Source organism: Phascolarctos cinereus, unplaced genomic scaffold (genome assembly GCF_003287225.1).
Source record: "Phascolarctos cinereus isolate Bilbo 61053 unplaced genomic scaffold, phaCin_HiC Scaffold_9;HRSCAF=440, whole genome shotgun sequence".
NCBI classification, from domain to species: Eukaryota; Metazoa; Chordata; class Mammalia; order Diprotodontia; family Phascolarctidae; genus Phascolarctos; species Phascolarctos cinereus.
Window position 1 is genome coordinate 251,455,726 of NW_027556402.1, and position 27,061 is coordinate 251,482,786.

Genomic DNA, 27,061 nt, shown 5'->3' on the forward strand with positions numbered 1-27,061 from the left:
GAAAGCAATAGAGAGGTCTTAGACTATTATAAGATGCCAGACCAATTGTACCATGCTCCACAATAATCCCATTGAAAGAAATGGTTCTCTTTTCCATTTGGAAGCATCTGCAAACATAGCAGCACTCACCTCTAACTACTGAGGGTCAGTACTTTGGACAGCATCACTATCCAGCTGAGATCATCCTAGTGGAATTTCATCCTACTCTGAGACATAGCAGCCCTTTTCTCTCATTAGAGAGTGGAACTAGATTTGAAGGCCATGTAGGTTTCCAAAAGAGCAGCTTCTTCTCCCGTCTTGGGGTAATTTTTTCCAATAACGCAGATCAAAGCATTAATGATTTAATCATCTTAATTAATTATTATTTTTGAAACCTTCAGTCTTATGTAACCAACTGCTCATTGGATGTCTTGACCTGGATGCCCTATAGACATTTTAAACCCCAGCAAGAACAAAACTGAACTCATCAAAATTTCCCCAGATATTCACTCCTTAACTTCCCTATTACTATCGAGGATATCACTATCCTCACAGTTATTCACACCCAAAACCTAGGTGTCATTCTTGACTCCTCATTATCCCCATCCCCCCACCCCCTTATCACATTGGTTGCCAAGTTCTGTCAGTATTACTTTTATAGCATCTCTCACATAAGGTCCCTTCTCTTCTCTGACACTTCCACCAGTCTGTTGGAGGTCTTTTCACTTCAAGCCTAGACTTTTCCGATAACCTGATATTTGATTTCCCTTCTACAAGCTTCTTCCCACTCTAGCCTGTTTTTCACTCAGTTATCAAAGTGATCTTTCTAAATCTTATATTTGACCATCGCCTGCTCAAATTCCAATTTCTCCCTACTACCTCCAAGATCAAATGTGAAATCTGGTTTTCATTCATTGTCTTCATAATCTGCCTCCTCCCATTTTTCTAGGCTTCTTATACCTTATATCCCTACATGTTCTCTGTGGTCCAGTGATTCTGACATCTTTACATTTTTTGAACAACATAGTTTATCTCTCAACTCTGGGCATTTGTGCTGGCTATACCCCTGCCTGGAATATTGTCCCTTCTCATTTCTGCCTCATAACTTCTCTGGTTTCCTTCAAGTTTTCAATAAACATCTCACCTTTTATAGTTACCCTTTCCTTCTTCCTCTTTATTCTAGAGCCTTCCTTCAATTTATCTCACACACATACATACACACATATGTATAATATATTACGTAGTTGTTTGTAGGAATGAAATAATAAGACTTGTGCCTTAAAAATAACTTAGTCAGTCAATAAGCCTTTATTAACCACCCATTTTGTGCCAGAAACTGTAGTTACTGCTGGGCATGTGAAGGGCTAAAACACCATCCTCACTTTCAAGGTGCTCATATGTCAATGGGCCATGCGCACAACGATGTGCTTACAAGATACATGAAAGGATAAAATATATAAGGAAGGATATTTTGACAGCTTCGTTTTCAATGAGCTAAAGAGGGCAAGGTTGGAAATAGAGCAATTAAGAAGCTGTTTCAAAAGTAATCCAATAATGCAGTGAAGTAGGGCAAAGTACAGGCTAAAGTGAAGTGGTAACAGTGAAAGTAAACAGAATTTTTGTGAGTAATTGGAAAGTGAAATTCATAAGAAGTGGCAAGAATTCATCAAGTCTCAAGGTACTGGAAGCAGAGGGAAGAGTCAAGAATGATTAAGCCACAGAACCTTCAGAACATGATTCATGCGGCTCTTAATTCATTCAAACTTGTTCAATCTTAATTCCCCTCATGCATCCTCGGGAAAGTCAGTGCAGTCTCCTGATCAGTTTTCACCTATTCCATTCCCCTTCCCAAATCTGCTCAAGCTCTGCAGCTTCTCAGTCTAAAATGTCCTTCTGAGTCCTTCCTTTGTATTTAAATATTACCAATCTTTCAACACTTGTTCAGACCCACCCTATCTTGCACTATATTTGTAATCCTCCAAAGTGTTTAATGTTGGGTGCATGAGATATATATTCAATAACAATAGTAATAGTAGTAGTAGCAGCAGCAGAGCAGCAGGAGCAGTAACAGCAATAGTAAAACAATGTTGAATTGATGAGAAAAATGGGGGTAGAGCACATGGGTAAATTTTTGGATTTGGGATCTGGAAGAGTTTGGAAAGTGAATTTAACCTCTCTGAACCTCATTTTCCTCATCTGTCAAACTAATAATAATTCTTACAGAATTTACTTCACATGGTTATTGTGAGGCTGAAAACATAATTTATGAAATCTGTGAAAACAATCTATATACAAGCTCTTAAGTACTATATACATGGTAACTCTTATATTGAAAGACTGAAAATCAAAGCATCAGGTGCTGGAAATTTGGATAAGCTGAATTTAAGAAAACCAACATAAACACATTCACATACAAATATGTGGGCTCTCAGGAATGCAGAACATGTTGGTATAAGGCAACCAGGAAGGGTAATCTATTTGGAGTCGAGAGAAATGGATTTAAATCCTATCTCTGACACCTAGTATAGGATAGGAGGACCTAGGATAAAACCTCAGTGTTCTCATTTATAAGATGGAGAGACCAAACTTTTTAATCCTTATGACACTGAGTTCTTATGAAGAAAGCCCTTTTAAGCCTTAATGTGTTAAAGTAATATAAGTTGTGAGAGAGATGATACGAACTAGGAAGCTCATTGGAAGAAAGAGAAAGACTTAAGAGTTCCACAAAACACAATCAGAAACTATGTCCTAGGATCACAAATTTGGGTCTGGAAGGTAACTCAGAGGCCATATATCCTAACCCTTTCATTTTAAAGAAGAGTAAGCTGAACACTACAAGTAGTCAGTGACTTCACACAGGAAGCGAGAATTAGAGGCAAGGTTTGTACCAAAGTCACGGGAAGATAGATAGTGCACTGGATATATCCGGGGGCCTGGAGTCAGGAAGACTCATATTCCTGAGTTGAAATCTGGCCTCAGACACTTACTAGCTATGTGACCCTGAGCAAGCCACTTAACCCTGTTTGTTTCAGTTTCCTCATCTGTAAAATGAGCTGGAGAAAGAAATGGCAAACCACTCCAGTATCTATGCCAAGAAAATCCCAAAAGGAGTCACAAAGAGTCATACACAAATGAAACTATTGAGGACCAGAGAAATTGTCACTTGTCTAAAGTCATTCAGAAAGTAAATGACAGAGGCAGAAGTCAAAGCCAGGTACTGAGTCCAAGTCAATCAACCTTTACACTGTACCATGCTCTTAAAACATTTGTCAGTCTCTAGGATTAAGTTTCCCGGAGCTCTTCTGGTAATTGATATATTCTTGATTGAAGTGACTCCCTGGACTCTGTTCTTGTGGCTTTCTGTAACTCTATGTTTTCAGCAGTTGGGTCATAGATGCCTAATTCTTCATAAACAGCTTCTTGGTAAACTGTGTGATGCTGAGGAAAAACACACACATAATTATAAATGGTCAGACGTTCCTCAATCTCCAGTTCGGGTTGAATTCTTTAGCCCTCTCTTTTTGTCCCTCTGAGGCTGTCAGTCTTCCCTCTTTATCATCTCCTTCCACCATAATTCCACCATTCCCACGTTTTCAGACTAGACTAAGAGGTTCTATGTGAGCAGATTCCACCAGATCAGTCATGGGGAATAAAGGTCTGCATCCCCACCCCTATCAACTTACTAGAAATATTTCTAGGCCAGAACTTCTAATTTGCTTCCCAGCCTTATATCAGCCTTATATATGCATTACTATCTTGAGAGAGAGGTTGGAGTGATCACTGTAATGAGATTAAGGAAGAAGGTAGCAAAGTGGTTTTTGTATATTTGTATATTTCTGGATGATAGCACAAGTCTGCATATGACGTACAGAGGGATAGGTAGATGATAGATTAGATAGATAGGTAGATAGATGGATAGATAGATAGATGATAGATGATAGATGGATAGATAGATAGATAAGGGTAGAAGAGATAAAGAGACAGAGAGAGATCTTTAAAGCTCAGCTTCTAAATGAAGCCTTTCCTGGCTTCAGCCTTTCCTGGAGACATCTTTCCTGATGTCTCCCAACTTCTAGTACCCTTTCCCCAGCCCTTTCCCCAGTTTTATTAATCAATTTAGTACTTTTTTATTTTAGTGAGGCAATTGGGGTTAAGTGACTTGCCCAGAGTCACACAGCTAGTGAACTTTTATGTGTCTGAGGCCCAATTTGAACTCAGGTCCTCCTGACCCCAGAGCCGGTGCTCTATCCACTGTGCCACCTGGCTGCCCCCTAATTTGTACATTCTTATAAATGTATATGTTGTCTTCCCAGGCTACATTATAAACTCCTCAAGGGCAGGGCTTATTTCAGTATTGTCTTTGGGTCTCCAGTGCCAAACAATACTCCTGCTATGTATTGGTACTTAGCGATTATTGTTGATTATCAGTTTATTGATTTATCTTGTTAAATCCTAGGCACATAATCTTAGAGCTGAAAGAGGCCTCAGGGATCTCTGATTCCAAGTTGCTTAACCTTTTCCAACCTCAGTTTCTTCATATGTAAAATGGGAGTGATAATACCATCTACTCCACACCATTATATGAAGATCAACTGACTAACACAAGTAAAGTGCCTTACAAACTTTTAATTACCGTATAACATTAAATATCATTTCTCTATGACTTGCATTTAAATGGCACTTTAAGGTTTGAAAATCATTTTACATACGTTATCTCATTTGATCTTTGAGGCTATACTACAAGCATATAGCAAAAATAGAACGCGAACAAAACTTTCCTAACTCTGAAGCTGAGGGGCAGCTAAGTAGTGCAGTGGGTCAGCTTTTGGGTCAGGGGGACCTGAGCTCAAAATTACTAGCCATGTGTCCCTGGGCAAATCATGTAACCCTGATTGCCTACCAAAAATACTAATAACTCTGAATCTCAGATTCTTCTCACTAACTCTTGTTGTGTGCTGCAGAATTCAGTTTTATTGTATTTTGTTTTGTATAACTTTAAATGACTTCATATGTGACTCCTTCATCCTCAAATGATTGTATACCTCTCGGTATCTGTATCTTATACTTCTCTATATCAATATTTTATACCTCTCTGTGTCATATAGACAGTAGTCAATATATCATATATGTCATATATGATATATTATATATGTCATATATCATATATCATATATATAGTTAATATGTCATATATGCACAGGAGTTAAGTACAAAGTCATTTGTAAGAGAGAGAATTAGAAGTTGGGGGATCAGAACAGGCTTTACAGAAGATGGTATCTAAGTAGCATCTTAAAGGAAAAGAGGGATTCTCTCAGATAGAGACAAGGAGAGAGTAAAATTTTTAAAAAATGCAAATAAAAGAGATAAGGAAGGAGCACATTCCAGGCATATGGGTTGGCAAATTCAAAGGCATAGAGATGGGAGGTAGAGTTCCATGAGTGAGGAACAGAGGGAAGTCTTGGAAACTGGACTACTGAGTATGGGAAGGGGAATAATGACCAATGAGGGCTTGGAAAGGGTGGAAAGAGAAAAGGAGCCAATACATATTTCCCACTATTTTTCTGGAGATTGCATTGATGCTATGATGCATATCCTCAGAAGTTCACTGAATTGGGAGAGAGAGTTATGGACTTTCCATGAAGTTCCCTAGTTCTTCCTCTCCTCCACAAATATTATCTTTATTTCTTATGGACATCATTTTGCTTCCCAAGGTACTGTTTTAGTCATGCTTCTACCTTGCTCAAGAACCTCTGGAGCCTTTTGATTTTGAAGAACTTCAGACCTTTAGCTTTGCCTTCTAAACCCTCCACCATTTATCACCAATTTACCTTTGCAATCCATGTTTCCACTATTTTCCCAATTATTTCATTGACAGAAAGTAATATACCAATGCCTAGCTCCAGGACAGTGAGGCATAAGACCATGACTGCAGTCTCCTGTCAAACAGTGGAAAACAGAGTCACAGGACAATACATTTTAAAGGGTTACTTGTTGACAGCTTCTGAAGGCAGGCCCACTTTCAGGACCACCACCTCAAAAGGAACATACCTAATGCAACCTAGAAGTTATGACAACATAGTCAGGGCTTCTCCACTTCATCGTAGCATGATCTTTGTGGTGGACACAGTAGCTACTTTCTACCATGCCTGTATACACCCACAGAGCACCACTCCAAGTCTCTTCCATGACTTAAAGGCCTAAAGACTAGTCAGACTATGGACTAGGGAGAAAAAAGGATGAAGTTTCTAATTCCAAGGAGGTTAATAGCATCTTAGCTTTTCAATGAGAATCACTTACAGTTAAAAAAGTAACTGCAAAGCAAAATTCTTCAATTTGTTGATTCTGGCATTTATGAAAAATAGAAGATGTTTGCTTCAGGTTGGACCAGATAATCCTTATCCCAATCCCTGCCACCACAGAACTGAGAATGGCCATCACCAGGCTGCTTTGTACCTGAGAGACAAATAGAGCAGTCATTGAACCATCTGGTTTGGGCATATCCATTTTCCTAATTCAACCTGTTTTCAAAGTAGTGGAAAGAGTTCGGTATTTGGTGTCAGGGGACATGGATTCAAATCTCAGTTAAGCTTCTTGCTCCTTAGGAGTACTTGGTCAAGTCACTCCCATTTTGAAGGGATCACTTTAATTTTCTGGAAAATGAGAAGGGTTAGATTGGATATCTAAGCTTTCTGCCATATCAAATTCAGTAAGCCTAACAGAACTGTCCAGAATTTGGGACTGGGTCCTATGTTTTGTAGAAGGGACCCAATAAATGATGTTTTGGAGAGAATTGACATACAGGGGTATGTGTGGGCACATTGTCCTCTGGAATAGTGAGGATTGATCATTCTTAAAACAAAATTCTCAGGTGTATTTTCCTATTCTTTGAACTTTTTCCACAGATATGCTTTTTCACAAATATCGCTGTACTACATTATACTATATAGTATAATGGTATAAAATGTTATACTATACTAATACACTTCTTACATATAATGCTATAATGTGCTGTACTATACTAATAAACCTCTTTACTGTCCTGAAGACTTTCTTCTCTACTAATAATCATGATTTCTTCCTACATTCTCAGTGACAAAAAAGGACAATGCCTTTACTCACCAGATACTTGGCGCCTTTTCTTTCAGATGCAATCAACAGAGATCCAGAAATGGTGAACTGTCCAAGACAGGAAAAAATGAAACTTGTCACTGGAACTTGACTGCCTGCCTCACTTCTTTCACATAATATGAAGCCCTAACAACTCAGTCACTCCATTTTCAAGGCCTCAGAGCCTAACCTGATGATCCATAGCATCCCAGAACTAAATGCTGAGAATGCAGAGAAGGTAAATATTATTATGAAAGAAAAGATAATTGAAGTTGACGGAAGGACATCTGCTGATGACTTCAGTACCCAATATGTTTCACGGTGAGAACCAACAGGATCATTTTGTCATGGACTTTAATTCTGCCAATCACATCTCATCTGCTAATCTTGAATTTCAAGCCCTTGGTCATTTTTCTGAACATGTTTCTACCTTTCCTTATCAGTTAAAAAAAGATTTGATCCTTCTCAAGTTTTCCTCGGGAACTAACTTTATATATTGTTCGTTCTCCACTATTAGACCATATCTTATTTTTTCAATTTGTTAGATATGGCACATCATAGCTTACAGCTATGCTTAGAGTGAGGTATCTGGCTGAAAGTCCCAGAATGATGAATTTAGAAGGGGTGAAATTTAGAGGAGGGGGGAGTTATAGCACTTTCAATGCTGAAATAGCATAGAGGAAGAACAGAGGAAGAAAACTGAAAATGGGAAGCTACCAGCTGGCAGGCTCAAGTGAAGCCTTCCTACACATCCTACACCTGCCCTACACTACAGCGAGGACCTTCTCTCCCCCACTCTTATGCTATCCCCTATGTCCTTGAACCCTGCCCAGCAGGAGGTAGTATCCAAAGATCTCCGTCTTATCCCTACTCTCTTACCTTTCCCTCTCTGCCCCCCCCCCACAGAAAATGAGGCTATACTTTCTGTCTCGACCCAGGTCTGGTTTGTAGTGGTTACCTGAGGGTGTGATTCCTAATTTCAGCTCTATTTTCATTATTAGACTTTAAGTCATTGGGGCTTACACTATTACAGAAACTGTATTGTATTTGTCTTTGTTTCTTCAGCCTCCAGAATTGAGTCCTGCACATAATAGCAATGAAAGTGGGCAAAGCTGAGAGAAGCCTTGAAAGACACACCCAGAAGTTGGCATTTAATCAAAAGAGTGGGGAAAGCACTGGTGGCCTATGCATTGTAGAGAGCAGGCAGAGACATTTTCATTTAACAGATTTTTTGAGCCTATCACACTGCTTTGTATTTAATTCAGATGCACCTTGACCAGGCTCACACATTAAGGATCAGAGAAGGGATATGAAGCCAGGTCTTCTTGGCTCTAAGTCCAGCACTATATGCACCATGCCATGCTGCTGTACTATGCTTTTTGCTCCACTTCCCTCATACTTTTCTAGCTATGTTCTCTATGCAAGAAAACTGGATATTGGATCACTTCTGAGACTTAGAAATTTTGCTAAATCTTATTGGGTATAATATGGTATCTTTTGCTGTTATAAGAGCATAAGCCAAGGTACAGGAGGGACTTTAATTTCACAGATTAAGAAACTGAGTCTCAGAGAGCATAAGTGACTTGATGAAAGGTGAAAGAGGGATGAGTAGCAAAGCCAGTATGTGAACTCAGGTTCTGTGACTTCAAGTTCCATACCTTTTCCACTGCACCATACTGCCAATCAACAGTCTGTATTTTGGCTCAATTTATTGGGTGGATTTGTTAATCAAAATGGCTGAAAACTCTCAGTCTAAACTCCTTTTCTTCTTGGAGATTCCTAGCCTCTCTTTGTAGATCATGAGCCTCTTGGGGTTAGAGATTATGGTCATCCATACCCTGTACTCCTGATTGGTACATCATTTAGAATGGCACAGCCAGTAGATACTCATTCAATACTGGCTGCTGTGGAGAGCAGGGTTGTCCATGCATAGAGATCCCTCTGTCTGATTCTCCAAGAGAGGGCAGAGGGCCTAAGCCACAGAGAGCACAGAATTGTTTGACTAAGTTGAGGCCCCTTTGTTTACTGGTGAATCATGTACAGTTATATTCAGGAAAAAACATATATACTGTTGAACACAGTGTGTCTGGAACTGGAGATAGCATGCAGCTGTGAATGAAAGAGGAGAATCTGGTGAGAAGTGGATTGTACAGTCTTACTTAATAAACTCAGCACCCAGTTAGAATCTGCTGGTGGTTGATTTGGAGATTGAGAGGATGGCCTGCCAACTATACTAAGGTAAAATGGATGGAGAAGTAGCAGTGGAAAGGAGAGGCTTCTTTGGTTATCTTTTGCACTGATAGAAAGTCTTGTGATTGGCACACACATTTAGGGGAGGGAGCTTTCAGTGTTCAGGGGAGGGGCAGTAATGATTTTGTTCATGTAGGGGAAGTGTAGAGCTTGGTGGCCTTGAAAGTGAAGACAGTCTATGTAAGGGGGGGGGGCAATGAACTGATTGGAAACTTGCAGGTAGGGAGTGAGCCTATATAACTCCATAAGGATTGAGGGTGGGGGTGAGTGGTGGTGTTGGAAGTCTTTAGTTCATCCCAGAGAATTGAGCTGAATGCCAGTTTATGGAATGATGGGAATTTAGAGTTAGAAGGGGCCTTAAAATTTCCTAGTCCCAAACTCTTATTTTGTTTGCATTATTATTAATCTCTTGCTTTTTATATCACTTTCATTTCCCAGAATGTCTCTCTCCTGCATATAGTTATCCCTCATTTTGTTTAACAAAACAAAGCAAATAAACAACAATAACAAAAAACCAACCCCCCCCCCAAACTAAAAAGTATGTATATTGGCTGGGAGGTGAGAGGTGAGGTGATTCATCAAAATCAGACATCACATCAAATTAATCTCACAGTATGTGCAATATTCCTCTCTCTCTCTCTCTCTCTCTCTCTCTCTCTCTCTCTGTCTCTGTCTCTCTGTCTCTGTCTCTCTCTCTCTCTCTCTGTCTCTCTGTCTCTCTCTCTCTCTCTGTCTCTCTCTCTCTGTCTCTTTCTCTCTGTGATTTCTGTAGAGAAGGGAAATAACATATTTTCTTTGCTCTTCTTTGGAATAAGGCTGGCCATTAGCATTGCTTGGGGCTTAGTTTCAATTTTTGCTATTTGTTCAAAAGTTTTTATTTTAATCACAAGAAAACTGAGAACTGGAGTCTCAGTGACCTACCCAATATGTTGCAAGTAATAAGTAGCAGAGACATGAGGAAATCTTGGGTCTTTTGACTTAATTCAAGTTTCTTTTCACTATGCCATGCTACCTCATTTCTCCTACTTATGTTTCTATGCTAAATCCAGAATTTATAATGGAGGAGGAGTCTGCTGTCATGTGGCATGGTAGGTTCATTGTACAAATAGTCATGAAGCCAGCAAATAATATCAAGCCAATTTTTGATACCACATTTTTTTTAGAACATGCATCTCAGAAGACCAAGCAAGAACTGACTGTCCTTTTGCTTCAATGGGAGAATCCAGAAGACATCCTGAGTATCTTCCATCCTTCAAATGATGGAAAATATTCATTCATAAGATTTTGATAGGAAGGTAAGGTGAAGATAGAGGATATATAAGTAGGTAATACTGGGACTTAGACATATGAGATGTTTGAAAGGGTGCATGGGATTGACTTGAATTCAACTGACTTGAAGAGACTTACCAGTAATCCTCCCCATATTGGATAACCCATGTAAGAGGCTGAGAAAAGGTCCTTTTTAGGTTTCAGAAAATCCAGAATGAATTCCTGAGTTACTCCAAAGAAGCAGCAGATAAGGCCAATCAAGGTCTGAGCTGCCTGCAAGGAGAGAAATACACTTAGAACGGAAAACATTTCCTGGGATGAGTACTTTTTCCTCACCACAACTAGTTGAGACCTGAGTCATAGATCCTGAATACTGGCTAATCACTGAACAGGGCTGAGGAAGATAGGTTCTACAGATGTATTCTTCTTTGCTAGGGTGTCAGTGAATAGGGATTAGTGATGCCTTGATGGAGTTGTAGTAGATAATCCTAAAGTTTTTTTCTCCCTAATCTCAAACACTTTACATTCTCATATACTTTCTAAATCTCACATTCTGCATCAGGAGATTCCTCCTGTCTCTGACATTTTCTGTTCTAAGACCCTCCTAACTCTACTATTTTATGTTCTAAAGCCCCTCTTGTCTATGAAACTTTATGGTCTTTTTTGCTGTCTTCCAGGTCTGTGACATTTTCTGATCTAAGATGCTTTACAGCTCTGAGATTCTCTCTTCTATGATTTAAGGCCTGTTTCAGTTTAAACCATTGAATGTTTGATGAAGTGGTCCCCCTGTGGGAAAAAGAGATCATTATTTTCCTTTAAGAGTATAAACACACGCTAGTATTTTTTTCATTTTCTTCTCCAGATGTTGGCAGATAACGAAACCAGAGCCTTCTAGGGGAATCCAACAGAAATTCCACAGCATGAGCTCCTGAGTTAGAAGAATTTTCTTTCCAATATGGTAATCCCAGCACCTTGCCAGGAACACTGTCACCATCTCATTTAATTGAATCTCCATGAAGTGATTACCCCCAGGAATTCCAGTTCCTTCCTCAGGAATGCGTCCAGTTTGCTCCGTGGTGGGGAGGTAGATTTAAGTTGCTTTACTTTCTCCTTCTGGACATCTTCTTCAGTGAGATCCTCTACAGACTGGATAGGTGGTGAGCTCATGATTAGGCAGTCGATTCTGTAACAGAAAGTAATTTATTTCACTATTACCCAGCATTCTCTGCAGGATTTTGTATTTGTCATTGGCTGTGGAAATGATAGTGGCCTCAAATAGTTTCCATGCTAAGTTTGGAGTTGAATTACCCATTTGTCACATGATATAGTTAATGAACAAAATTCATCACTTTTATGGAAGGGAAAAACAATCAGTAGAGTCACAAATTAGGGTTTTTATTGCCTTTCTATTTTCTGGGCTCATCATTTGGTATAATTTGTCTTGCCTTTCTCAATCAAATACACCAAGACTCAGGGACATATGAATGAAAATATATTTGATGTCTCAAAAATTTTAACTGAATTCTATACATCCTACTATTTCTCAACAGGGACCTGATCTCAGTCTCCAATTTTTGTGTATATAATCTCTTCCCAAATCAACCTTTTCCTGTAATTCAATGCAACAAATGTTTATTAAGTGTGCACAAGACACCTGTTGAGTATGCAAAACTGTCACGGGGCATTCCATGTTTTTAGTGTATTCATGATACCCCCATCACAATAATCCATCCATGTATCATTTACATAAGTCTATGAGTCCTCTAGAAAAGACAGCTTGAGAGATTTGTGAAGAGAAAGATTACATAAAACTGGGGAGTTCCAAGAAGACTTCGTGGAAGTGGTAGCAGCTGAGTCAGACATCAAAGGGAGGGAAGGATTTCACAAGTGAAGAGAGGGATATGTGCACTGGGGAGACATACAATTAAGTCCAATCATTTGAACGATGACATGGAATCCATGGCGTAGAGGCAAGAAAAGGTCTCTATGTCACCCATCTTTTGAGATGTGTTACTTCATCTTAGAAACTAGCCTCCATTCCAGTTAAAGTATGTAATGTTATTTTCCATTTTCAGTTCCCCCAAGTCTTCTCTGCTTCTGTCCTTGCTTCTAGGCTAATAAAACAGTAGATTTTATTTCTGGTCAATAATTACAAAATGTGTGGCTAAGCCAAAGTACAGATTAACCCACCCACAATGTCATTGCTAAAATAGATTTTGCTTTATTCCCAATACTCCTCCAAGCAATGAAAAGGTGGGAGAATGCTTTCTTAAAGGAACTTCCATCTAACACAGAGGTATCAGACATGTTCTGACTGAACCAGGCTAAAATGAAAGTGGAACATATTTAGCAAAACAAACACAAATGTAATAAACTGATATTGTTGATATGTGGTTTCTAAGTCAACATATGGCCCACATGGATCCTTATGTATGATTTAGTGGCCTCCATTTACATTTGAGTTTGATACCACTTCTCTAGACACATGTGTGCTTGTATTAATTTCCCATAGCAGCGGTTCAGTAGAATTTTAATCAGAAGGCCTGGGTTTGGCTCCTAGTTTTGCCAGTTGGTACTTGTGGATTTGGAAAATTTATTTAAACTACATTAGCTTCAGTTTCCTTATTATTATAATGAAAGTATTGCATTGAATGACTTAAGTCCTCTTCAACTACAAATCAATGATCCCAAGTGCCTACTGTACACATACAAACCATATTTGAAAATACAAAGACAAATATGAAATAGTCCCAGTCATCAAGGAAATTAAGTTCTACTTGAAGGATTCCAAATTCAGAGAAATAAGCACAAGCCAACTTGAGCAGTGAAAGAGCACTAAGAACTAAGGGAATCTGGGAAGGATCTGAATCTTGAGAGAATAAGCTAAGAAGACATATGGAGAAAACATTTGTCAAGAGTTTACAGTGTATTAGAGGAATGCAAATTAAAACCACTCTGAGATGCCACCTCACACCTATCAGATTGTCTAATATGACAGAAAAGGAAAATAACAACTGTTGGAGGGGATGTGGAAAGATAGGGACACTAATGCACTGTTGGTGGAGTTGTGAATTGATCCTACCATTCTAGAAAGCTATTTGGAACTATTCCCAAAGGGCCATTTAATTGTTCATACCTTTTGACCCAGCAATACCACTACTAGGTCTGTACCCAAAAGAGATCAAAGAAGAAGGAAAAGGCTCTATATGTACAAAAATATTTATAGCACCACTTATAAAATAACATTTTATTTTTTCCCCAATTATGTGTAATATTTTTTAACATTCAATTTTTATTTGAATTCCAAATTCTGTCCCTATCTTACTCCCCTCCCCTTCTCTGAGATGGTAACCAATCTGACACAGGTTATACATGTGCAATCATGTGAAATATTTCCATATTAGTCATTTTGTACAAGAATAACAGACAGAAAGGAGGAAAGAAAGAGAAAAACGGTATGTTTTAGTCTATGTTCAGACATCAGACTTTCTCTGGACGCGGATAGCATTTTTCATCCTGAGTCCTTTGGGATTGTCTTGGATCATTGTATTGCTGAGAACAGCTAAGATATTCAGAGTTCATCACACAATATTGCTGTTACCATATACAATGTTTTCCTGGTTCTGCTCATTTCAATTTTAGCAGTTCATGTATGTCTTTTCAGGTTTTCCTGAAATCACCCTGTTTGTCATTTCTAATAGAACAATAATATTCCACTACAATCATATACTACAACTTGTTCAGCCATTCCCCAGATGAGCATCCCCTCAATTTCCAATCCATTGCCACCACAAAAAAAGGTGCTATATTTTTGTACAAATACATTCTTTTCCATTTAAAACATTTCCTTGGGATACAGACCTAGCGATGATGTTTTAGGATCAAAGGGCATGCAAAGATTTATAGCCCTTTCAGAATCGTTCCACATTGTTCTCCAGAAAGGTTGAATCAATTCATAATTCCACCAACAGTGCATTTAGTGTCCCAGTTTTCCCACGTCTTCTTTAATATTTATCATTTTTGTCCTATTAGCCAATCTGATAGATGTGAAGTGGTGCCTCAGAGTTGTTTCAATTTTCATTTCTTTAATCAATAGTGATATAGGACTTTTTTTTTTGTATAGATACATAGATATATTCATGTAGATAGCTTTGATTTTTTTTGTCTGAAAACTGCCTGTTCCTATCCTCTGAGCAAGTATCAGGTGGGGAATGACTTGTATTCTTACAGATTTGACTCAATTCTCTATATATTTGGGAACTGAGGCCTTTATCAGAGATACTTGCTATGAATTTTCCCACCCAGCTTTTTCTTTTAGCAGCTTTTTTTATGGTGACAAAGAATTAAAAATTGAGGGGAAGCCCATTAATTAAGGAATGGCTGAACAAGTTGTGGTATATAATTGTGATGTAATATTCTTGCACTATAATAAATGACAAATAGGATGATTTCAGAAAAACCTGGGAAGACTAACATGAACTGATGCAAAGTGAAATAAGCAGAACCAGGAGAACACTGTACACAGAAACAGCAATATTGTATGATGATCAATTGTGAATAACTTAGCTATTCTCAGCAATAGAAAAATTCAAGATAATCATGAAGGACTTATGAAAAATGCTGTCCATCTCCAGAGAAAGAGCTAATGAAGTCTGAACTTAATTTCAAGCATACTTTTTAAAAAAAACTTACTTTCTTTTTTATTTTTGGTATGTGTTTTCTTTTGCAATGTGACTAATATGGAAATGTTTCACATAACTGCAAATGTATAAGCTATATAAAATTGCTTGTCTTTTTAAGGAGAGAGGAAGAGAGGAAGGGAGGGAGTAAATTTGGAACTCAAAATTTTAAAAAAAAGGATGTTAAATATTTTTACGTATAATTGAGAAAAAATAAAATAAAAACTAAACGTAAAAAAGTTGCTTATGGTGTGCTGCATGGTGTGCTAAGCTCTAGGGATATAAGAAACAAGTAAATCAGTTGTTATCCTCAAGGACTGTACATTTGAATGAGGATAGGCAATAGGGGAAATAAAAAGGGGCATAAAGAATGGGCAGTAGGGTACATTCCAGGGATGGAAGTGGGAGTGACCAGAATAACTGTACAGAAGCTAGCAAAGGAGCATAAAGTTCAGAGAGCAGTGAGTAGCCCATATACTTTCAAGTCTGTCAAAGGGTGTGATATGAAATAAGGGAGAAATCTACATGGAAAACAACTAGTGGGGGCCCTCATATGCTAGGCTGAGGGATTTGCATTTTATCCTCTAGGTATTTTGGAGCCATGGGAAGTTTTTGAAGAGATTGACAAGATCATGCCTGTGCCTTAGCAAGATTATTTTGGCAACTCTGTGGTGGGTGGATTGGAGAGGGGTGAACTTGGAAAGAAGAAAGTCTATGAGAAAGTCCAGGTGAGAGGTGATGAGAGTGGGAGTGTGTAGGTAGAAAGAAAGAAAGAGATGGATGTAAGATCCTCATCTGTGAAATGAAGATTGGACTAGATGGTCCCAAAGATTCCTGCCACATCTAAATCTGTGCGCTTGTGGAATTTTGTGAAGAGAGAATCAATAAGATTTGACAAGTAATTAAATTTGGGCTATAAGGGAGAGGAAATAGTCAAAGAAGTTTAACTTTAATTTGACTTGTATGGACTTTGTAACTGAAGTTGCAAACTTGGTTGAGTGATGATAGCAACAGAGATAGTGAGAATAAGAAGGGAAGATGATTAGTTCTGTTTTGGATAAGGTGACTTTGAGATGCCTAGGTGATGTCCAGGAGGAAATGGGCAGCAGCCAGCTGATGATATGAGACTGGAGTTCAGAAGAGAAATTAGGGCTGGAAAATGTAAAGGGAAAGAAACAAAGCTTCCCTTATGGTGGTACTCTCTTAATGACGTATCCCTTCAAGTAGGGTGGCAGTTGAAGAGAGGTGTATTTAAACTTGAAGTAAGGAAACTGTTCTAAACACAGAGCTCTCCCAAAGTGCACTGAGCTGTATCAGGAGGTGGAAAATTCTCCCTTACTGGGGTTCTTCATACAAAACCTCAGTGACCACTTTTCTAAGACATTCTAGAAGGGAGACCTTTCTAGGAAAGATTGGATTAGATAACCTTCAAGGTCCTTTTTTTGGTATTCTATAATTTGAATGTCTAATTGAAAATGCTCCTTGAACACCTGGGAACTGACAAGATCACCAAGATTAGTAGAAAAGAAAGTAACCTAGGGATGAGCCTTGGGAGACACTCATGCTAAAGGAACAGAAGAGTGAGGGTGATCCACCTGTGTGACTGAAGAGCAGAAGTCAGATACATAAAAGAACTGAGACAAAGCAATGTCCTGAAGCCAAAGGCAGAGAACCAACTTCAAAGATTGTACAAAGGTCACAACTGTCAAGGATAGAGTAAAAGCATTTAGTAATAATTAATAGATGATTGGCAAATGAAGAATGAAAACTCAGTAGAATGTTGTAATCAGAAACTATTTTGGAATGGTTGGAGAAGTATCTGGGCAGTGAGGAAGTGAAATCAGAAAGCATGGACTTTTTTTTTTCTACTAGTTTTGTCATTAAAGGCATGAGATAACTAGGACCAGTCAAGGATTTGTAAGGACATGGTAAAACTAATATTTTTTTTTAAAAATTAGATGGAGAAGGAGCTAGTAGTTAGGGAGAAATTGAAGATGGGAGGGCATGACAGTGAGGCGATCAATATTCCAAGTTCCTGAATGAGTCCAGAGGGAGGTAGGATTAAGGGAACAAATAGAAGTCTTGGCTTCAGTGAAACAGTCAACCTTTTTCTCATGGAGCAGAGGAAAGGAGAAATTGGGTCAAGAGAAATTTTGAGGTGTACAGATAGCAGAAAACTCAATATTTCAGTAAGGCTGTTGAAATAGTTTATCTATTATCTATTGAGATGGTATGTAAGTGAGAGGACAGAATAAAGAGTTAAGGAGAAAAGAGGATTTTGACTGGTCACTAGAGGAAATCAGAGAAGAAAAACAGAATTGCCATAAAAGAGTGAAACATTGGTGAGTTTAGATAATTTGACCTTGTTGTGAATCCAGCTGACATGGATGTTATATGACTTCCTCAGGGGGCATGGAGAAAAATGGAATTGGTAGTTGAGATGACAAAGGGTAAGACAAGTGACCTCCCCACAGTCATATAGGTAGTAAATGGTGGAGCAGGGATCCAAAGATCAGAGATTTTTCAATTATGCCACAAAGAAGCAAAGAGAATTGTTGGCTTGTCTCTTTAACATGCAATACTTGGAGGTCATAGATGTAGAGGTGGAAAGCACCATAATAATCATCCAGTCCAATCCTGTTGACCTCTGAATACAAATCTAGTATTTGCCCATTATAATGTGGTGGCATTTCTAGATTGTTTGATATAAAAGAGTCTTAAAAACTATCTAACTTCATTTTACTGTAGGGAGCCATACTGTACCTTCAACTCTCTTACCATTGCCCCCTTCTTCAGTCCCCTTCCTAAATAGACACTGACAGGCCATGAATACTTATACAAGGAAGAACCACAGAGTCTCTCCTTCTACCCTCATGCTCACTGCCTCTTCCCCAAAGTGTTAGGCGGATACCCTCAGGCTATCACAACTCCTGTAACATGGGGCTTCATGTGGCTGTTCACACTGCCTAGATGAGCAGACAATCATCAACTATAATTCTTCCAATAAGATAAATGACCACTAGGTCTTATCTAGAACCTCTAGACCCCCCAGGAATTACTACCAGCCATTCCTATGCACCAAAACGATCCCTGAGATGTTCCATTTGCTCTGTAGTTGAACCTTCCCACACATGTTGTCTCAATCATGTGAGTTCCTTGAGAGCAGGGAATGCCCTGACTTTCTATTAGTATCCTTGAAGCTTGGCACATAGTAAGTGCTTAATAAGCACCCTTTTTATTTGTTGATTGATTCATTCACTTATACAGATGAGGAAATGGAATCTTTGAGAGGAGAAATTCACCTTTGGGAGAACTACTCACTTTTAAGCCTCTTAAGAAGGTTGAGTGATGACTACTTGGAGATGTAACAGAGTGAATTATTATTGAGGTATGGAGTGAGATAGATGGCCTTTGAGGTCCCTTCTCCTTATAAGATTTTATGATTCATTGGAGTCAGCTCAGGGTTAGCAGCTCCACCCCTGCATTTTTCCTTCAAGGGCTGAAAGAAGTAATTTTCCTTCCCACAAAGAAACGTGAGGATATAACTCAGCCTCCTACTCATACATAAACCAGTCTATCCTCAGGGCAAGGGCCCTGTAGTTCCAGAGTCTAGCAACCCTCTATGTGACCATCTAAAAGGCTAAGATTTATACAACATTATCTGTACCTACCTGAGTCTTTTGAAAGTGATCTAGGGAATGTGTCTCTTGATCACGGGTCTTCCTAGTCAGTCTCTCCCAGAGAATGAGCTATTCTGGGGTGTGAAAAAACAGATATGATGGGGCCCTGTGTGCTTCCTCTCTCACTGAACTTCAGATGGGCTGGGATTATAAGATATTTTACTTTGATCATTATCTACAGACAACTATCATTCTTAGAAATACTCAGTAACTGAGACTAGTTAGAAATCTGTCCATCAGTGACCCTTCACTCCACCCTACTGCCACAGCCCACTCACAGTTCTCTCTTCTTCAGCATGAAAAACAACTGTAGTCTCTGTTGGAGACTCATTAACTTCTGGGATACAATTACCCCAACCATTGAATCAGGTGCTTTTAGGACCGTGAAGTATTGTCCTGCCCCAGATGCCCATGAAGCCATGAAGCAACAGCACTTACCTTGACTTTTTAGGAACTGAGGTGCTAGAGAACTGGCCTCCCACATCAAGAATCCAAGTTCTAATATCTCCTTTGTCACATGGTAACTGTAGGACTTTGGGTAAGTCACTTGAACTCTCATTGTCTCAGGTAATTTTCTAAGAAGAAAAGTTTCAGAGAAGGTGCTGAGCTGCATTGGTAGAGAGAGTTTCCTTGCTGGGAGTTCCCTATACCAATGGAGTCACAATAAAAATACAGAAGAGGAGGATCTCTTCAGCCATCATGTATGTGAGTCTAATGGAAAGACCCTATATGGAAAGAAGTGCATGGGAATGGAAGCTAGTTACAGGGACCCTCAACAAGGCTCATTCCACTGAAATTGGATGATATTGTTTTTATTAGATATGGAATGAAGGCCACAGAGATCATTCTCATCGAAGGATATTTGAGGAAAAGGAGAGGCCACACTGAACATTCTTAGGACTCTGGTTGGCCAGAATCTAGAAGTTATCAGTAGAGGTCAGAGTCTTGATACTCGGTTGTTCACTGTTCACTGAAATATTTATAGGGCACTCTATTTTCCCCTGAGGCATTAGATGGACTCTGGGTATAGGGATGTGGTGTTTCATCTCACAAAGACAAGCCTGCTCCACTTCCTCTCCCCCATCACTTCCATTATGGGTACCTAAGTAGGCCTAAAAATGGTCTGATTTTCTCACATGCCAATGATTTTATTCCTTTGGAGGAAGTTTCAATAAATCAAATGGACTTAATGGTCTCTGAATTTAACTGCTTCTGGACTAGGCAAGGGAGACCTTTGTGGCAGCCTGAGCATATGGTAATTACTGAGGAGGAAAGATGTGCTCTCATCCGATCTGTGACAACACCTGTAATTCCCAAAAGCTTTTTAGTACTCTGTACTAGAGTACTCTGTGGATTCTCTCATTAATTGTTCAATTACATTCACTCTTCTCTTTGCTGGTGTCTTCGTGAGTGCAGTAGGGGAACCAGGTCTCTTCTCTTAAGTGTGTCTGTTACTGCAGGTTTGGGAAGATTATGTGTGTGTGTGTGTGTGTGTGTGTGTGTGTGTGTGTGTGTGTGTGTGTGTGCGCGTGTGGTCACCCTTATTTTGTCCTTAGGTTTTCTTTTCCACTTGTATCACTCACATGACTCTCAGGCTCATCAGACATGATGAGTTTTGCTAACCATGAGAACAGATAAAGAAACATGGGGCCCAGACTTTTCTGAACTTTGGGTATTGGAGAAAGTCCAAAGAAACCTGATTCTGGGCACCACAGAATCCTTTCTCCTGATATCCTGACTAAATCTGTCTAAAGTGACTATATATTATGTGTATATATGTGTGTGTGGTAAAAGAGAGAGAGGGTAAAGGGAAAAATGAGAAGAGGATGGGGCAAGTAGAGTAGGAAGGAGGGAAGAGGAAGGAGGAGAGATGGCTTAATGTGGGGAGAAGGCAAAGATAGAGGAGGGGAACTAAATTGGGAGTGAGAGAAGAGAAAACAAAGGGTAGAGAGAAAGGGAAGGAAAGAGGGAGATGGGAAGTCAGGGGAAGGGAAGGGAAGAAAGGAAGAAAGAGAGAGAGGAAGAGAAGAAAGACTAGAGGGGTAAGTAAAGAGAATGAAAGAAAAGATGGAAAGAGGGGAAAGGAGAGATGGAGAAAAAGATTAGGGGTAGAAAGGGAGACAGAAGATGAGAAAAGGAGGAGAAAAAAGGAGCAAGGGAAATGAGGAGGGAAAGAGAAAGAGAAAAGAAGCAAAAAGAGAGAAAGAAGAGAAAAGATAAAAGAAAGAGGAAGAGAGAGGAGAGAAGAAAAGGGATAGAAAGAGTTGGAAGGAGAATAAGGTGAAGAGATGGTATGTATGTGAGTTTCATCTCAATGAAACTACCATGGTTAAAACCAATTTGAGGTCACTTTCATCTCTGGCTATAAGTTCCAGCCTTTCTTTCTTAATTAAAGGTTTGTTTTCTTTGCAATAACTATTTCTTTTAATGGAATATTCACTAATATCTTGTGATTTCATGAAGGTAGAGCATAGGAAAAATGGAGACAGGGAATTATACTTAGGAAATCTAGTTAGGAAGTCAATGTTTTATAGTAGATAGAGTTCTAGATAGACTTGGATTAAGGAAAATCGGTTCAAATTCTGCCTCAGTTACTAGTCATGTGGATGTGGTCTAGTAACTTAACCTTTCTGAGCATAAGGGATCCTTGTACTTCTGATGAATTAAGTCAAAGGTTTGAACCTAGAACCTCTCACTCCAACTCCAGAATCCTTTTCTAAACTTTGGAAAATACTGAATCATTTAACATAAAATGCGTGATTATATATATATATATATATACATACATACATACATATATTGTTTTTTGCTATTTCTGTGTGGGTTTCTTGGTTTCTTGCTTCATCCTCTCCTCCTAAGTTATAGCCTTCATGTTTTATCAGTTTGTTTTTATGTTTCATTTCCTGTCTCTAGCCTAATGTCTAGTACAGGGTTCAGCCAAATGCAAGAGTTCCATACATACTGATACAAACAGGTGCTTTGGGATACTCAAACTGAAGTTCTTGTCTCTTTCAGTAGAGTTTGAAGAAATTGATCAATTGAGAGAGTCCACATAATTGCAGAATCTTGTATTAATCTCCCTCATTCAGCGAGGTGTGTGTGTGTGTGTGTGTGTGTGTGTGTGTGTGTGTGAGAGAGAGAGAGAGAGAGAGAGAGAGAAAGAGAGAGACAGAGAGAGACAGAGAGACAGAGAGATACACACAGAGACAGAGACACACACAGAGAGACAGAGAGACAAAGACAGAGGGAGACAGAGACATACAGAGAGAAAAGAGAAAGAGAGAGAGAGAGAGAGGAGAGAGAGAGAGAGAGAGAGAGAGAGAGAGCACCAAGGCTCAGATTCTTATAATCCAGCCACTGCTTACTCATGTTCAGATTCCTTAAGAGTCTGCCCAATATGATGGATGTTCTAATAAACCTTGTCTTTGGCTGAAAGAAGGCTTGGGTCAAATTCTTTAGGATAGGACTCGGGTATTGTGATATTGGGGTCCCAGGACCCCGGAACCTCTAAACCGCATCATTTTGGTGGGTCATATGGGAAAACTGCCTAACTCCAAGTTCTTCTCCAACCAAAACTTGAAGGAGAAGAGAGTTTCACCCTTTACCCCTCACTTTTGATTTCTCCCTCCCCCACCTGGGGAAAAGGAAGAGGGGAAGGGGCAGCTCTGGGACATCCTTTGCCTGGAAGCATCACCCAGGTTCAGCATATCCTGCTCAAGTCTTCAGTTCCTAAAAGAACACGGTGTTGCTGATCCAAGGAGAATCCCAGCCCCCACCTCTGGCTGGATGTGTAACTTTGGCCACCCCTTGGGGTTTCCTAAACCTGCAGCCCCTGGATCCTCATCTTATTGCGTGCTTCATTGTGTGCCCTGGACCAAGGCTCAGAAATCAAGATCAACCCGGTCTAGAGCAGACACAGGAGAGGCTCTCGTCTCCCTGTCTCCCCACTTCTTCCCTCTCCCCTAGGGCTCCACCTTTGACTCTGTTATCCATGTGCCCCCCCCCTTCATAATCTGTTCTTCAACTTAAATAAATGCCAACTTATGAAAAAAAAAGAGAGCCAAACACTGGGTTAAGTGGTAGGAACACAAATACAAGCAAAAAAGAAAATCATTTCCTACTCTTAAATAGCTTACATTCTAACTGGGGACAACACAAAGAAGAGCTGAAAGGGGAAGGGAGGTACCAATAGAGAAAAGGTAGAAAAATCTAGGAAGTTCAGAATGGAACTGAGAGAGAAATGACTTGTGGCTGATCTCATCATTTTCTCAGCTAGAGGTTGGGATCGGGAACTCACCTATAGGAGGAAGTTGTGGGAGGAAGTGAGTGGACAAAGGGATGGTAACGTCTTCAGGGTGGAGAGACAGCTGGAATAGAGGTGGGAAAGTCCAGAGTTAGGAGCTTAGATCAGAGAAGAGGGAGCTGTGGCTGGCCTAGTGATTTCTTCAAAAGGAGATTCTGGGTAAAAACTCAACAAGAATCTGAGACAGACCAGCAGATTAGAGTTGGGAAGGCAGATAGGGAAGAATGGGAAATATCCTTGAATAAAAACAAAGAGAGAAATATTTCAGCCCCATGGAAAATTTAGCTAATGAGGCATCTCTTTTTGGGAAATAAAATTATAAAACAACAACAACATAGCATTTTAAGTTTTACAAGGTAATTGAGATTATTTTCTCACTTAATATTTACAAGCATTCAGTGAAGGAGATGCCATTAATAGCCTCATTTCAGAGACAAGGAAATTGGATCTGAAATAGGCTAAATGACTTGCTCTTTGTGATGCAGCTACTAATTAACTCAATCAGGATTCAAACTCAGGTCTTTCTAAATCCATACTCTGTCCACTCTGCCCAAATGTGTTTGATAATGCTTCAAATAAATTCTCTTTGCCTAGAGTAAGATAATGATGCACCAATGGTTAAAATGACAAGAATCAAGGTCCTGGTATCATCTAATTAAATCATTTCTTTACTATCAACATAGAAGTGATTATGGGATTAAGAGAATCCTGGGACTGGGTTGTGATGAGAGCCAAAGGGTCTATTCTGAGATGAGTAGGAATATACTTCGCTTGCCTCCAGGTACTCTGGGGAGAATCACAGCAGGCATAAGCAATACAGGATCATTGAGACCATTGACATCTTCCTCATTTGACAAGGCATTGATTATTGAATATGTAATGCACAGGTGGGGGAAGTAGGAAATATAGCCATGCCCCTTCGATGGATTTCATGTTTCATTTGACTTTCAGAAATAGAATAAAGCACACGATAAAAAGCTTATGGGCAAAAGTTTAAAAAAAATCCTGCCTAGTAGGTGAATCTGCTGTAAGGGGAAGGAGCATGTATTCAATTAATTCATTCACTCATCTTTTTATTCATGGGTTTACTTGTTCTTTTATTCTGTCCTATCATTTATTTATTGATTTTGATTGAAGGCAATTCATAACATAGAGATTTATACACTGAAAAATTAATAAGTGATTATTATTAGATAGATACAAATGGAGAGTTTGTGAGAAGAGACTCAGTTTAGATGGATGATATCAAAAGGGAAGTGGAAGTAGCCAGGGGCTGTTGTGAAAATTCAGTTACAAAAATATGTTGTACAAACTCAATGACTATTTGTGAGCACTTTTCCTGAGGTCATCTATACTAAACTTGTTCGACAGGCTCTGGAGAAAGGTGATAATCATGACTTAGAGATCATAATCCTCAAACCCTAATTCCTGAGGTATACATTTTGTAAGATTAAGAAGCCCCGGGAATGTAGCCCAAGGGACATTCTGGGCCTTCTTTATTTTTTTATACTCTCTTTTTGGAGACATCAGCTCAACCCTGGTTTCACTAACCATCTCTATGTAGCTTGCCTCCACATTTATCTATTTAGTTTTGATCTCTCTTCTGAATCCAGCACAATATCACCAATAACCTATTGGACATTTCAAAATATATGTCCTACAGGCATTTTCAAAACAGAACTTATGATCTTTCCCTACAACCCACCCTCATCTCCTTCCTGTAGTCCAGGTTCACAGATCTGGAGCCATCCTCAGCTCCTTTCTTTCTCCCATCCCACATATCCAGGTAGCTGCCAAATCTTGCAGTTTTTGACTCAGTGATACCTTTTGTACCTTTTTTGTCTTCCCTCACATGACCACTTCGCTAGTTCAGGACCTCAACACTTTTTGCCTGGAATATTGCCCTTGTCTCTTAATTGATTTTTGAGCCTCAAGTATTTTCCCACTCCAATCTAGACTGCCCAGAGTGGCACAATGATATTCCTCCTCACTTCTGACTGGGTCCACAGATCCAATCCTGGGTCCGAGGCCTCCTGGTTCTTGCTTGTCGAAAACTGTCCATAAATAGCCCAGTACAGAGCCACCATGATGCTTTTCATTTTGCTGCCTGTGTGCTCTTTAATCTTTTGCCCTCTCTGACACCTCCCCCTACACACACACACACACACACACACACACACACACACACACACACATGCAGAGTCATTATTCACCTTTATTTTTTTGTACAGTAATCAAATCAACAATACCATTCCTGGGAAAGAAATTTCAATCCAATTATTGCATGGGGTAAGTCATCATCCCCATGACATCCCAGTGTAAAACACTTCTTGGAGAGTGCTGCCTAGTATGCGTTTTCTTCCCTTTTTAGGAAGCAGTTACATGGTGCAGTGGATAGCGTGCTGGGCTTGGAGTCAGGAAGATCTGAATTTGAATCTGCCCTCAGATACTTACTGGCTATGTGACCTTGGACAAGTTATTGAACTTCTGTCTTCAACTATAAAATGGACAGAATTGCACCTACCTTGCAGGGTTGCTGTGAGGATTAGATGAGATGTTTCTAAAGTGCTTTTCACAGTGCCTGGCACATAGAAGGAGTTAAATAACTTCTTAGTTTCTCCCTCCCCCTAGAAAGCAAACTCCTTGAGTTTAGGAACTAACTTTCTTTTTGTATTTATACTCCTAGTGCTTAGCATACTACCTGTCATTTGACAAGTGCTTAATAAATACTTTTTCATTCATTAGTTACTTTACTTTACATTAATTCCATGAATTCAACAAACACAAGTCTGACCATATCACTGTCCTGTTCCATAAGTTCCTGTGGTTCATTATTGCCTTTAGAATCAAATATCAAGCCCTCTGTCATTTAAAATCCTTCATAATTTGACCTCAATGTGCCATTCTAACTTTATCAGACATTTCTTCTTTCCATGTATTCTTTGATCCACCCAAACTGGCCTTCTCACTGGTCCTAATACATAAAATTTCCTATCCCATCTTTGCATAGGTTCTTTATATATGTGGAAAGTACTTCTTTCTCACTTCTACCTCTTAAAATCCCTAGTTTCCTTCAAAGCTCAGTTAAATGTCGCCTCATCCAAGAAGCCTTTCCTGATCCCCTCAACTGCTAGTGACTGCTTCTAACAAATTACTTTTGCATATATTTTATGTGCTTCATTTGAATTACTGACATGTGAACATCGATTTCCACAATAAAACATAAGCTTCTTGAGGGCAGAGATATTTTTCGTCTATGTATTCCTCTCACCATTGCCTACTGTAATGCCTGGCACATAGTAGGTGCTTAATGCTTGTCGACTGATGGATCGATTGAGCATACAGTTCTTTTTGAATCTTACAACAAAATCTCTCATTATCTACATGTAGACAAGTGAAAGAGAGAAAGACATATGTTGTGAGGAAAGAACACTAGAAAATATAATTATAATGGACCATATCATCTCATACCATATAGCACAGCACACTCTAAATGAATATATGACTAAAATATTGATGGTTATACCAAGAGAGGAAGGGAAGGAGATATCATTCACATTATAACTGGGGGGGATTCTGAGATAGGCAAGGTATAGAGGCCTTAGAAGATAAATCAAACAAATTGAATTACATAAAATTGAAAAGCTTCTGCATAAGGCAAAGCAAATCAATTGGAATTAGAAAAGAAATAGTTGGAAGAAAAATAATTGCAACACATTTCTATGATTGACATCTTTTATCTGGTGTTTCTATGGAATTCATAAATATAGACACACGAAACAGGAGAATTATGG

At 39.2% G+C, this 27,061-nt stretch overlaps 1 protein-coding gene across 1 annotated transcript; it reads right to left on the reverse strand.

The window, feature by feature from the left end:
• Positions 1-1,291: 1,291 nt before the first annotated feature.
• Positions 1,292-19,058, reverse strand: MS4A2 (membrane spanning 4-domains A2). Its single transcript, XM_020976158.2, has 7 exons — positions 18,956-19,058; positions 11,632-11,788; positions 10,744-10,878; positions 7,099-7,155; positions 6,277-6,432; positions 5,808-5,915; positions 1,292-3,417 (listed from the first exon to the last, which is right to left on the reverse strand). Exons 2-7 carry the CDS (start codon positions 11,770-11,772, stop codon positions 3,262-3,264), a joined length of 753 nt encoding a protein of 250 aa, XP_020831817.1. The 5' UTR covers positions 11,773-11,788; positions 18,956-19,058; the 3' UTR covers positions 1,292-3,261.
• Positions 19,059-27,061: the final 8,003 nt, after the last annotated feature.